General features: G+C 48.3%; 1 protein-coding gene across 12 annotated transcripts in view; it reads left to right on the forward strand.

The window, feature by feature from the left end:
- Window positions 1-342: 342 nt before the first annotated feature.
- The window catches only part of KALRN (kalirin RhoGEF kinase), a 671,401-nt gene continuing 659,279 nt past the window's right edge, over window positions 343-12,464 (forward strand). For 4 of the 12 annotated variants that reach the window (XM_043473179.1, XM_043473181.1, XM_043473183.1 and 1 more), the window contains exon 1: window positions 343-804. In XM_043473179.1, the coding sequence (XP_043329114.1) occupies window positions 732-804 (73 nt within the window). In that variant the 5' untranslated portion in view covers window positions 343-731. The remainder of the gene's footprint in view (window positions 805-12,464) is intronic. The other 8 variants (XM_043473173.1, XM_043473170.1, XM_043473174.1 and 5 more) reach the window with 2 other exon arrangements.

Consider the following 12,464-nt stretch of genomic DNA (forward strand, 5'->3'; position numbering starts at 1 on the left):
GCTTTTCCTGCGGGGCTCAGGAAGCCGGCCTAGCACAGCCGCGAACAATAGCTCCGGGCCCGGGCTTGGCTCCTTGGAGAGGCCGGCGCGGGGAGGCGGGGGGAGGGAGGCGTCCGCGCCGCCGGTGGCCCGCGGCGAACCCCCGGCCCGGGCCGAAGCTTCAGTTGAGCTCGGCGCTGCCCGGGGCATTGTTGGCCGGGACTGAGAGCGGGAGCCGGGGGAGGAGCTGCGAGGCGGCGGCGGCGGAGGGAGCCAGAGGGGGAGCCAGAGAGCGAGCGAGGGAGGGAGGCTGAGAGCGTGCGGGCGATAGAGCGAGGGAGGGAGGAGGTAGAGAGACAGGGAGGGTGGGAGGGAGGAGGAAAAATAAAGAGGAGAGCCGAGCAGGGCTGAACAATAGAGACAGGCAGACGGGCGAGAAGGAGAGCCAGCTGCCGCTGCTGAGGGAGAGCGGGCGCCCAAGCAGCTCGGACCCCGGCCCGGGCAGACCGCAGGCGGCCAGCGCCCCTCGGGGAAGGCGGACCATGGGGGAGCCCGCGGCAGGCGCCCCCAGCCCGCCGTGCGCCTCCGCCTGAGGGAGCCTCGGCGTCCTCTGCCCCAGCCCAGCCGCCCCGGCCGGCCGCCCTCGAAGCCCGGTGTCCGCAGCCCAGCGCCCTCCGCCCACAGGGCGCCAAGCAGCCCTCGGCCCCGGGCTTGGCCGCCCCCCGGCTGCCCGTGGACGCCCTTCCCCAGTCATGAACCCCCCGGAGGGGGCAGCGGAGGAAGGAGGAGCCGCCGACTCGGACGTGGACGCCTTTTTCCGGACAGGTAAGCTGGGCAGGGCGCGGGGAGCTGGGGGGTAGGGGGGTGCTGCTGCCCTGGACGCGGCTTCTCGGACAAGTTTGGGGACCGAGACTGTTGCTGGGGCGGGCGTGTTGGGGGGTGCTGTCCCCCTCGTCGTCCGGGCCGGAGTTGCCGCGATTCTTGTTATGGCAGTGCTGGTTGCGTTTTGGAGAGGGGTGGGGGCTGGGAGCTTGGCGCCCCTCGGCGTTCACCCCACTTGCGGGAGTCTGTGTGGGGAGGCGGGAGGCGGTCCCCGTGGGCCGCCTTCTCCCGGAGCGCGGGGATGGGGCGAGGTTGGATCACTTTGCAGCGCGCCGCTCGCGCTCCCGGCTCCCCCTGCCCCTCCCTCGGCTCCCCCCTCCCCCTAGCGCCTGTCAGCCTGGCTCTGGCCGCCCTGCGCCCGCACCCCTGCTCCGGGCCAGGGGCCCCGGGCCCTGATATGCGAAGAGGGACCGGGAGTCGCGCAGGCTGCAGCCTGACAGTCAGGAGCGGGGCGGAAGGTGGACCGCGGAACCTGATGCTTGTGAGGAGCCGGGCGTCTCAGACTTAAGAGGCGGACTCGGCTGAGGGCGGTGGGCGCCTGGGACCTCGTCCTTGTCCTCCTCTTCTCCAGTGATAGGAACGCAGGAGCTTTTCATACGAATCACTCATTCTGGACGTGTGAGTTAGCGTCCCCCTCATACACACCCACTGAATCTTTGCTTGCCTGTGGTATGTAGAGCTCCCCCGCCAGACCTGCTTTCACGGTTGTTCTTTGCCCCCGCCACCACCCAGTCCTGGGTCTGAGTCGCAGGTTCCTTGGCTGCACAGCCCCTTTCCCAGAGCAGATGCCGACCACCCTCCTCTCCCACCACCTGTGGCCCTGTTTCTCTGATGACCAGGGTTTCTCCATTTCCTCTTTACCTGTGGCTTCCACCAACTCGGTAGGTAAAGCTCCCCATCTTCCATATCTGGAACCATTTTGTCTGGAATCTTTGTCCCGAAGAGTCCAATAAGTTATGGGGACCCCCTCTTTCTGTAAATTGGATTAAAGCGCATAAACTGGTGGGGTCAAGGAGCAGGTTAGCTCTGGAGGCTCCCTGCACACCCATCTGTTTCCTAACCTCATTGCTCTGCCCTGGAGGTCATCTGAGGGGAAGGGGTGGGGTGCTTTGTTGGGGAGATTTGTGGCATTAGAAGTCAAGAGTTGGTCGACCCATATGTTCATTTTCTAGTTGGTCTGAAGAGTAAAGAGATGGAGGACAGGAGCTGATGTCAGAGCCTGGAGAAAACAGAAGGAGCCCCTGTTATCCTACCCTGCTTCCCAGGGCTCAGCCTTGTCTCCTTGTTCCTTTTACCTAGTCGTGGATTCTAATATACACCCCTGCCCCCACCCCAGCCCCCGCACACTCAGACATGCACTGCCCAGGAACCGAAGCAAGAATTCTAAAAACGTGCCTGACCTGAGTGTATAATCTTAGTTTATAGTCTAGGAGAGAGGTTCTGGGGGTTAAGTCATTATCTGGAAACATTCACCAGGATGTCTTCCCTGACACCCCCACCTTCCCCTACTCCTGCCTCTCATCTGGCACAAAAGTCTGCCTTTCCTTAGTTCTGGGGAAAACTCTTGAAGTATGAGCTTTCCCACCTTCCCTTTCTGGATCCACTTTTATCTTTTGGCACCCATTCCTCCTTCCCTTTTTCTACCATCCAAACACTAGTTCCTGTCCATTCTCTGTCCCAGGCACTTGGAGCAGATCTCAGTTTCTGGATGCTTGCTAATTTCTGACAAATGAATTCACACAGTGTTAATGGTGTTAATGACCTATAATGGTCCAATGTGTTACTTTTCCCAGGGCCTTTCAAAATACAACATGGGGCTTACATTGTCTAGCTCTGGCTCAAATCACAGAGTAAATAACAGACTGGGGACTGTCTCCTGTGGAATCCTGCTGGGGGTATTCTCCTTCCACCTTGGGCAGCCTTATGGTGGGGGGGGGCTAGGTTTGATGTGCTCTTCAAATCAGAGAAGGGTGAAATCTACAACAGATAAGGCTGGAAATGACTGACAAAGTGTAACAAGTTGTAAGAGGGGAGGCAGGCTATCTGTGGTAGGGTCTAGGACCACCACCCGCCTGAGTGGCCCTCTGTGCTCTGCTTTCTGATCTTACTCCCTTCCAATCTCTAGCCTGGGGATTCTTAAACGTGGAAAAGACCATATTTCTTAATTGTCTCCTTTCTGATCCCCCAATCTTTATGGAATATAGCACTCTACACCTGGTAGGTTGGGCAGATTATAAATTTATTTAGTCGAACCACTGAGAAAGCTTCAAACACATTTTCAAAGTCCCTGGGGCCAGGGTTACCCTCTACTTTCTGGTGGAAAATTTTGCTTACACAAAGACCAGACTGGCAATTGCTTTGTCAAAACTCTGGTGTACTCTGCCTCTAATCAGGCATATTTCGACTAATTCTGTCATTTTGGTTCCTTGTCCTCTTCTGATTATTTTGGTACTTAAGTTCTTTTGATCATGGGTTAAACTACATTCTCTAAATCCTGTATCCATACACGTGCATGGATAGATAGACACATGGAGAAGCGCACACACACCCCACACTCTAATCTTACAGACTGGTGTATTCTGTATTTGGGAACTCTTTGATCCAAGCCTGGGAAAGTGTGTCACAATAATTTTATTGATCATGGTTACAAGGCAGAGGAGGGGAAATATGGGAACTCAGAATTGGGAACAGAAAACCAACAAGGACTTTTCAGCTCCTACTAAGGAACCTTCTGCTGTCCAGGGTGCTGTGGGATAGAAACGTTCAACGTGGTCTCTATCCTCCAAGAGCTTTTAAAAGAAGATTGACAATTACTGCTCAATTAGAGATTAATTAACTGCTGAACATTATGGTGCTCTAAGATAAGAAGTTGGCAGAACTACAGAGGAGAGGGACTGAGGGTAGCCTATGAAGGAGAGATGGAGGGTAGGAGGAGAATCATGGACAAAATCTCAGGGAGGTTGAGGCATTGACATTGAGGATGTCGGGAAGATGGAGCAGAAAGTGTAGGGAAGGGAGGAATGGGAAACAGAGTTTGTTAAGTAGGACAAGACCAGATAGGGAGAGTCTTGGAAGTCCAAGAGAGAGGAGATTGGATTTGATTCAAGATTGGTAGGGGGTCATTTTAGGTTCTTGATCAAGGGCACATCCTGAAGAAAGTGATTTTGGAAAGGTTTATCTGGGGGGGTCATACAGATGGAGCTGATAAGAGAGAGAAAGAATCCAAATGCAAAAGTGACTCAGACTGAGGGAGTGGGGCTTGGCTGGGTTAGTGGCAGAAAGAATGGGGACTCAGGGACCACTCGGAGAGAAAGGCATTGTCAAAGGCATAAATTTGGGGATTTATTGACAAACTTGTTGTAGGTGGGAAAGAAAATTAAGCCCACAAGAAAATGGGAGTAACTGGGTTGAAAGCATAGAGGACCAACTGTGTCTTGATTGATGCACTCTGGTTGAGGATAGGAGCTGGGTTTTGCAGGGCAGATAATGCTGTTCGCTTTGGATGTGGAAAATTAGAGTTGATTGAGGAGCATACAGGTGGAATCGGTTTGTGGGAGAAATGGGACTCCAGACAGGGGCACAGGCAGGAGATTAGGGCTGGCCTTGGAAGCCTTCTGCATCGAGGCTTCCTGCAGCTGAAGCTTGTGAATGCATCTGCTCTCAGAGGGAGGGGGTAGAGGGAAGAGGAGAGGGCTAAAGTTAGAATTTGGGGAGAAATCCTTGTTTAGAAAGTGGCAGCAAAGGAGACTTGATCCTAAAGACCCCAGGGAGTCAGCGTGGGTTCTGATGTGATGACAAGCTGCAGACAGGTTGAACAAGAGGAATGCCAGGTAAGTGTCACTGGATGTGATAAAAAGAAGGCCACTGTGAGCTCTTGGGAGCACAGTATTAGAAGAGGCATTCGGGGTAGGCATTTGGGGTGGGTAGGAGTTTACTGGTGAAGGCAAAAAGAATTTGAGTGCTAGTCAGACAGGATATTAGCATCAAGAAAAAGAGTTTTCATTTTTTTTGTTGGAGAGTCAGAACAGCTTTAGATGTGGAAGGGAGGGAGCTTCTGGGCAGGAAGAACTGAAGATGCTAGATTGATGGAGTTAGATATCTGAAGAGGTGAGACAGAGGAGGTTCCCTAGTAAAAGTAAAATCTTGGCTTTGGTGAACCGAGGAGAAACCTCTTTCTCTAAGACTCAAAGGGGAAAAAAATCAGAGGATAAATTTAATGAAATCGATGTGGAAATATCTTATATATTTCTGTTGAGCTTTGGTCTTGTGAGTCAAGACATTTTTAATTGGATTATTTTCTATTACTTGGACTTTGGTCAGCCTCACACTCAACTCTGTCTTTCCAAGTCCCTAAACTAGCTTCTCCTTTTGTCTTCCTTATTCCTGTTACTGACATTTTCCCTTTCCTAGGGTTGATATTTAACACCTTGATTGTCTCTGAGGAGTCTGTCTTCTAACTATCTCTGTTGAATTATCTTTCATAGTGAGTCCATGCTCTTCATTCTCAGGGCTTCTGCCCTATTCCAGGAGACCCATTATGGTGCCATGGACTCTTTCAGTAGCCTTTATTCTTGGCCGTTGGAATGGCTCTCTCACCCCCACTCCAAATTGCCATCTGCAGACAGATTGCACGTCCTAAAGTAGGTTGGAGTACTTTCATCACACCTGGTTTATGAACCTACAGTGACCCTCTACTGTCTTGAGGGTCAAGTTTGTCTTTCACACCTCAGCTTTAGCCAGGCTGCTCTTCTCACTGTCCAAGGGCAGTTTGACTCATGTTTCCTCACCTCTACTCTACAAATGCAACTCATTCTTCAAAACTTGAGCACCACATTCTTCTGGAAGCTTTCACAGCCCACAAGAGCAACTCTCCACCGCCCCCCACCCCACCCCCCCCGCCCCGGAATTCCTACAACACTCACTTGTCTGTACTCATTTTCTCACTTCATCAGAGGTATTATATTGTTTTTAGCCTTTTCACGTAATTAAGTGATTTGTTCTTTAAAAGGTCTTTTAAAAAGTTTATGAGTCACCAAAACCAAACCAAAACAAGCTATCTTCCTCTGATATAGGTAAAGCAAACACAGCAAAATATAAGCAGTAGCTTAATCTAAGGTGGTGATATATTGGTATTCCCTGACTATTCTTTCAATTTTTCTCTTGAATAAAAACCCCATCCCACCTAGAGAACTGGACATTGTCAGGTCCAGATCATCGACAAGGGACATTTTGGAATAACACCCTATGTTGGTGTGCAATTTTTGGGGTAAATAACATCATCCTTTCTGTGCATAGTGAGGCACCTGAAAGGGGTGGAGTCTCTTACCTTCTGAGCACTCTTCTGCAGCAAAGAAAAGCATCTCTTTTTGATGTTGTGTTTGCTGCAGAATGTAAACATGATGCTTAATTTAATATTTACCATTCCTTCTTGATTCTCCTCCACTTCCACCCATCATGATTTGGGCTTTTGATCTTGCCATTTCTCAAGAACTTCTGATGGAGTATTGAGAGGACTTTGTTGCTCTGAAAGGGTAATGTTGTTAATATTTTTAATATTGTATTTATATTGGTTATTTCTACATTAATATATTTTAGGACATATAACATCTAGGCACACTTCCATAAGATTTGGGAGGCTTTGCTTTATCCTCGTGCCAGTAATCATCAATAACTCAATTATTGGTGCATTCTATCCAGTTGTATTTGATAATCTCTTGGGGTATGGAAGAAGTGTTGGAATAAACTGAAGCTTTAGAAAAAAATTAGTTGAGAAGTGAAAAAAATCTGCTCGACTGTCAGTGTCAATAAAACACCAGAATAGGTGAACTAGAGGTCCTTTTTAGCTGTTGAAGAATGAACACTTTTACTTTTCCAAGTTCTTTCTGGTTCTGGAACTTGGTAGTTCACTTTTGGAGGTAGGCAGTAGGGTTTAGTTTAGTGGTTCTCAAATGGAGGCGGTTTTGTCCTCCAAGAAATATTTGGTGGTGTCTGGAGACATTTTTTGGTTGCCATAACTCAGGGAGGGGGTGGCAACTGGAATTTTTGGGTAGAAGTCTAGAATACTGCTGAATATCTTATAATGCACAGGACAATAAAAAATTCTACAGCTTCCAAATGTCAGTGGTGCTCAGGCCAAGAAGCTGGACGATCATGGGTTTTGGATCAGATAGGCTCAGCACTAATCAAGGGTGGAATATTGAATAAGTTATATAATCTGTGTCATCCTCAGTCTTCTGCAAAATGGGACCAAGAATGCTTATTTCACAGGTTGAGAGAATTAAATAGGAAAAACATGTAAATAACATCTGGTGGTTTCTGACCCACATTAGGAACACAAGAAATCCTAGCTGTCCTTAGCTGCTGTTTTCATTATTAAGTGATGTGATGACACAGAGGCTGAGGGACTCTCCTGAAGGGGGACCACGCGGGGCTTTTGACATGAAGTGAGAGGGGTGCTGGAGAGGCATCACAGTGGTGTGCAGGAGCCTGGGTGGAATCAGAAGGCTAGAGTCTGGGCCTTGGCTCTTTTTCTTTCATTTATTTAGTCATTTGTTTGACAAATATTTATCGAGTGCCTAGTGCAGCCATGTGCTGTGCTCTGGGAGTGTATAAAATCATTGCAAGAAAGAATATAGAGCAGGAAGGAAAATGGATATAATTATAATACCCCCCGCTTAGGGAGCACTTGAATTTAAGGGATGGGAAAGGGAGAAAAAGCCTGTGCAAGAGGCTGAGGAGGTCAGGTAAGAGAGGAGGAGGTGAACCCTCCCCATTGCTCTCAACTTATCTGGATGACTTGGGCAAGCGAGTAACATCTAGGGTGTAAGATGAGAATGCTGCCTGCCCCCACCCCAATTCCCTTATAGGGTTGTTGAAAGACTCAAATAAGACACTATATGTGAAAGGTCTTTATAAGTTGTACAGTTCTCTCCAAATTTATGTAGATAGTTCTTTCCAGATCAAACATTGTGTTACCCTAAGTACCTCTTCTGACAAGTATTCTTTTATTAAATTTGACCTCCATGGGACCTTTTCCAATCCTTCTCAGTTTGGTTTCCCATGGGAACTGGATGGGGCACCCTCCTTGCAACAGATCAGGGCACTTCTCCTCCTCCACCAAAGTATAAAAATGCCAGTCCCCCAGGCCCTGGGCCACATGGCCCCATACCATCTAGAGAAGCCCAGCAAGAATGGGGTCTTGCTTCCACTGAGCCTCAGGTGGGTGCAATGAATCAGTCTGTTCCTGCTTCTGCTCTGTCTGCATGCTGTTCAGACTCCTCCTGCCACTCCTTTGAGTGTGAATGACTGGCAGCAAAATAACTAGGAAATGATTGACAGCCACAGGGCTGTTGGATCAATAGAGCTGCTTGAAATTGTGTCTGCTGTTGAGTGAGAGAACAGAGAGAATTAGCTGGGAGGACAGAGGAATTATTACAAAGAAGTAAAGAAGAAACTGTTGGAGAATTAGCTTCATCTCCTCCCTGTCTGTCCCATGGCTTTATTAGAAGAGAGCTGGATATTAGCTAGAAAACATGGATATGAGGGATAGACAAGTAGAGTGAAAAGTGGCAAATGGACTGTGTCCTCAAGGAAGTAGTTACTTCTTGAGACTTGAAGGATGGGTAGACTTCAGATGGGGAAGACAGTGTTGGAACAGTGTTAAAAAAAGGTGCGACCATCCATGGCATATTTGGGGGCAGTCAATGGTCCAGTTTATATGACTCAGAGGATTCAGCTGGATGGTCAATGGGAGAGCAAAGTCAGAAGGGGATGGGGACCAAGTTGATTGATTGCTTCATTTGTTAAACATTTACTGGACTCTTAGATAACCACAGGCTTTGAATGACAGGCCAGAGTATGGTCTTTCTTCAGTTTGCTTTCAGGAGCCACTGCAAGTTTCCAATTGGGGTGCTGATATCATCAGGAAGATAAATCTGGCTTCCCTGCAGAGGGTCAGTTGCAACAGGGGAGGAACTGGTAGCCAGAGCTGGATTGGGAGACCACTGTGAAAGGTTAGGAGGGTCTGAACTTGAGATGGCAGAGTTGAAACAGGGAGGCAGGGGTGGCTATGAGAGAACTCATGGAAGTAATATCTGTAGGACTTGGTAACTTGGATGTAGAGGTGTTAAGGAAGAGGCAGGTCTCAAAGATGACTTCAAAGCTTAGCTGGGTAATGGGGAGGATGGAAGTACCCTAAATGAAAATCAGGAGTTCAGGAAGAGGAGGAGCAGCTGTGGGGAGGCAGAGGAGAGGGAGGATTTGGGAACTTTCTTTAGGACATGTTGCTTTTCAGGTGTCAGTGAAATAGCTTAGGGAGGTGTTGATTCAGTAGGCGGATAGCGGAGGGAGTCTGGAGCTTTGGAGGGAGGCCAGAGACGGAAATATAGATTTGGGAGATATCCTTAAGAAGTTGTGGCTGGAGCTATCAGAATAGATGAGATAATAAATGAAAAGTGTATACAGACTTAAGGGCAGAGGGCCAAGGACAGAGCTGTAGACCTGAGTGAAGGGCTGGAGGAGAACCAGGAAAGAGCAGGGTTTGGAAACAATCCGGCCATCAACAGGATCTAGTGCTGCAGAGAGGCTGAGGGAGAGGGGGACTGAACAAACCTTCTGGGTTCTGGAAACTGGGAGATCACTGGTAACCTTTGAGATAACATTAACTTGTGTATGGGAGGTGGAATTCAAATTTCAAGGGGAATGGGGAGTTGAGTGGATGGGGAGGAAGTGGTGGGAGTGCATATAGATGACTCTTTGGAAAAGTTTGGCTGTGAAGGGAAGGTTAAAAATAATAAAGTAGTTGGAGATGGGTAGCAGAGTTGAGGGGAGGCTTTTTTTAGGTAGAGAAGATCTGTGAATACCTAGGAGTGGGGAGGAGGGAGAAGGCAGGCTTGGGGAAGGGAATGAATATTTGGAAAAGACGAGCAGTTGAAGGAAGATGATCTTGGATGAGCATGTTGGGGTGGATCTCCAGGTTAGCTGGGGGTGAGCCTCGGGTCAGAGGAGGAGACTGGGGAAAGGCGGACCTCAGTAAAGTAGTCGGCTGGCCAGCAGCTCAGATGAGGACACCATATGCTTGGTCAACAACCCCAACAGAAAGAGCATTGCCTGGCTTCGGGAATCAGGGGCTTGTGGTCCTGTGCTTGGGGTGGATAGTGCAAGCTCAGGGCAGCTGTGAAGTGGGTGAGCTGGGTTGGCATGGTTCTAAAAGGCCCCTTGGGCAGAGAAGTTAGAAAGGGAAGTCCCAAAATAGCAATCCTTTTAGAAGTACTTGTGGCTTGCTTCTGCAGGTTGAGGTGGGATCTGCTCCAGGCTCTAGAGGGGTCTGTAGAATCACTTCCTACAGAGTGTGAGTCAGAAAGGCAAGTTGTCGGGGGAGCGGAGGGTGGGGGGGGGGGCGGTGGCGGTGGAGGATGAATGAGGAGAGGACAGAGGAGGAGGATTCAGGCAGGAAGTTATTGGGGCAGCTTCCTGAATAGGGTTCATGCCTGGCTATCGGGTACACTCTCTGTCAGGGACTGATCTGTTCTGAATTTTCTGTTTCCTTAATGCCTCTAGAGGCTCTCAAACAAAGAGGAAGCAGACAGGGGTCATGGAGGAGCCTCTTGCCCATTCTCCATGAAGAGGAATGCTTCACACCAGAAGACGATGCCAATGAGCACACCCATTCCTTTGGCCCCAAAGCCCTCCCTTCAGCTCTCATTTCAGGGGCAGACCCAAGAACTGTCATCTAGAGAGGTGTGTTATGTGGCCCTATAGGGGGCGGAGTAGGAATCCAGGGGATCCTATGGATCCTATTACCAAAAGGTGGGCTCTGGGGGGACTGGGTTTCTATTCCCTGGAGTAGGAGGAGGTGGAAATTTCCGTAGGTGTGGCTCAGTTTCAGAATCAGAGAGTCTTAGAACAGGAACTTACTGTGTGTCTCGTACAAGGTACAGCCTTCCTGAGATTCAGTTTCCTTATGTGTAAAATGGGTAAAAAATAAACAAACCTTACCTATCAGGATTACTTGATTTGGTAGCTATAGATTGTGATAGTAATAGAAATGGGATCATACTTCTGGTGATAGAATATGACTATATATAATAGAATATGACTATATATATTCCTAGTAATACTATGTTGCATATAATATTATATTACTGGTTAGAATTTCCAAATTATGCTTCAGTAGCTTCCTCCCCTCCCCTGTGATACCCTCCTCATCTTTCCTCCCTCCTTTCCCTTCTCCTTCTCCCCTTTCCCTCCCTCTCTCCTTTCTTTCCTTCTTTCCACATAGGTAGGGACGTGATTTCTAATTTTGCAGTTACAGTTATTCCAGGGCATGGCAGGCAGGGATTGGGAATGTGGCTATACTCTTACCCTGTAGCCCAGGGACAATGTGCATCTATGGGGTATGGGGGTGGGGAAGCACAGTGTTCAGTTGGCAGCTGGACAGTGGGCCTAGAGAGAGACCCAGGAGAATGGCAGATGGTTAATTGGATGTGACAAAAGGGGGCTAGGGGGAGGGGTCTGGGGCTCCTGGGGGATTCCTGTTTCTGACTTGTTACTCTCCCAGAAAGGAGATTGTGGGAAAAGGGGGGAGTATCTTCAGGAGCAGTTAAGGGGAAAGATTGGCAGGACTCCTTGTTGGGTCTGTGGCCATGGAAAGACAGAGTGCCATTGGGAGTGACGTCACAGCTTTCATTTGTAGGGTGGGTGCAAGATGTTGTCTCTGTACCCCAGGCCATTGGCACATAATAGGCTCAAATATTTGGATATAAAGAGAATGCTTAACCAGTGATTGGAACAGTATAATTTTCTAGTCATTCTTCATGATCCTAGCCATTGCATTTTGACAGCTAAATATCATGATTACTTTTGATGAGAACTGGACAGAGACTGATCAGTTTCAGCAAACACTAGATTTCAGTGAGTGGATCTTTTCATTCATTCTTGCATTCATTCATATTCAACTGTCAAACACCAGCTATGAACCTAATTAAGTGCCAGGCTGAGACCATACCAGCAAGTTAGAAATCATCTTTCTGACATGGAGGGTGACTGTCTGGTGGAGTTGTCTGACACATAAACAAAGGATCACATGCTGTACATTGAGAACAGAGAGGAAGGATCAACAGCCTCATCTGCATGGGTGTGGGGAGGATTCATGGAAGAGGGGATGCTTATTCTGAAATAGCTGAAGAGATGGTAAAAATGAAGATAGACCATTGTTGAAGAGGTTTGCTAATAAAAGTAAGGAAAATAATGCAATGGTAACTGAAGGGGCATTTTGGGAGCACTGGTTGTCTTGTTTCTTGGTCGTAGGTATGGTGTGATCTGTTTGTGAGCTTTCAATGAGTTGTAGACTTATATATGGAATTATATGCATGCAAATTGTACTTCAATAAATTTTTAAAAAAGTTATCAGGTCCAGTGAAGTTTTGTTTGTTTGCTTTAAAGAGAGAGAAAAATCTTTGAGTGTTTGAGAAAAAAATCACAGGAGGAAATAGTGGTAGACACTGAAAGTGATAGAAAGTGGTATGCGTGTGGATAGGGTATCAGAGTGGGTACTACCTTCTTCAGAAGTCAGGAAAGGATGAGGTTCCCAGGCAAAGAGGTTA

Source organism: Cervus canadensis, chromosome 7 (assembly GCF_019320065.1).
Source record: "Cervus canadensis isolate Bull #8, Minnesota chromosome 7, ASM1932006v1, whole genome shotgun sequence".
Taxonomy (NCBI): Eukaryota; Metazoa; Chordata; class Mammalia; order Artiodactyla; family Cervidae; genus Cervus; species Cervus canadensis.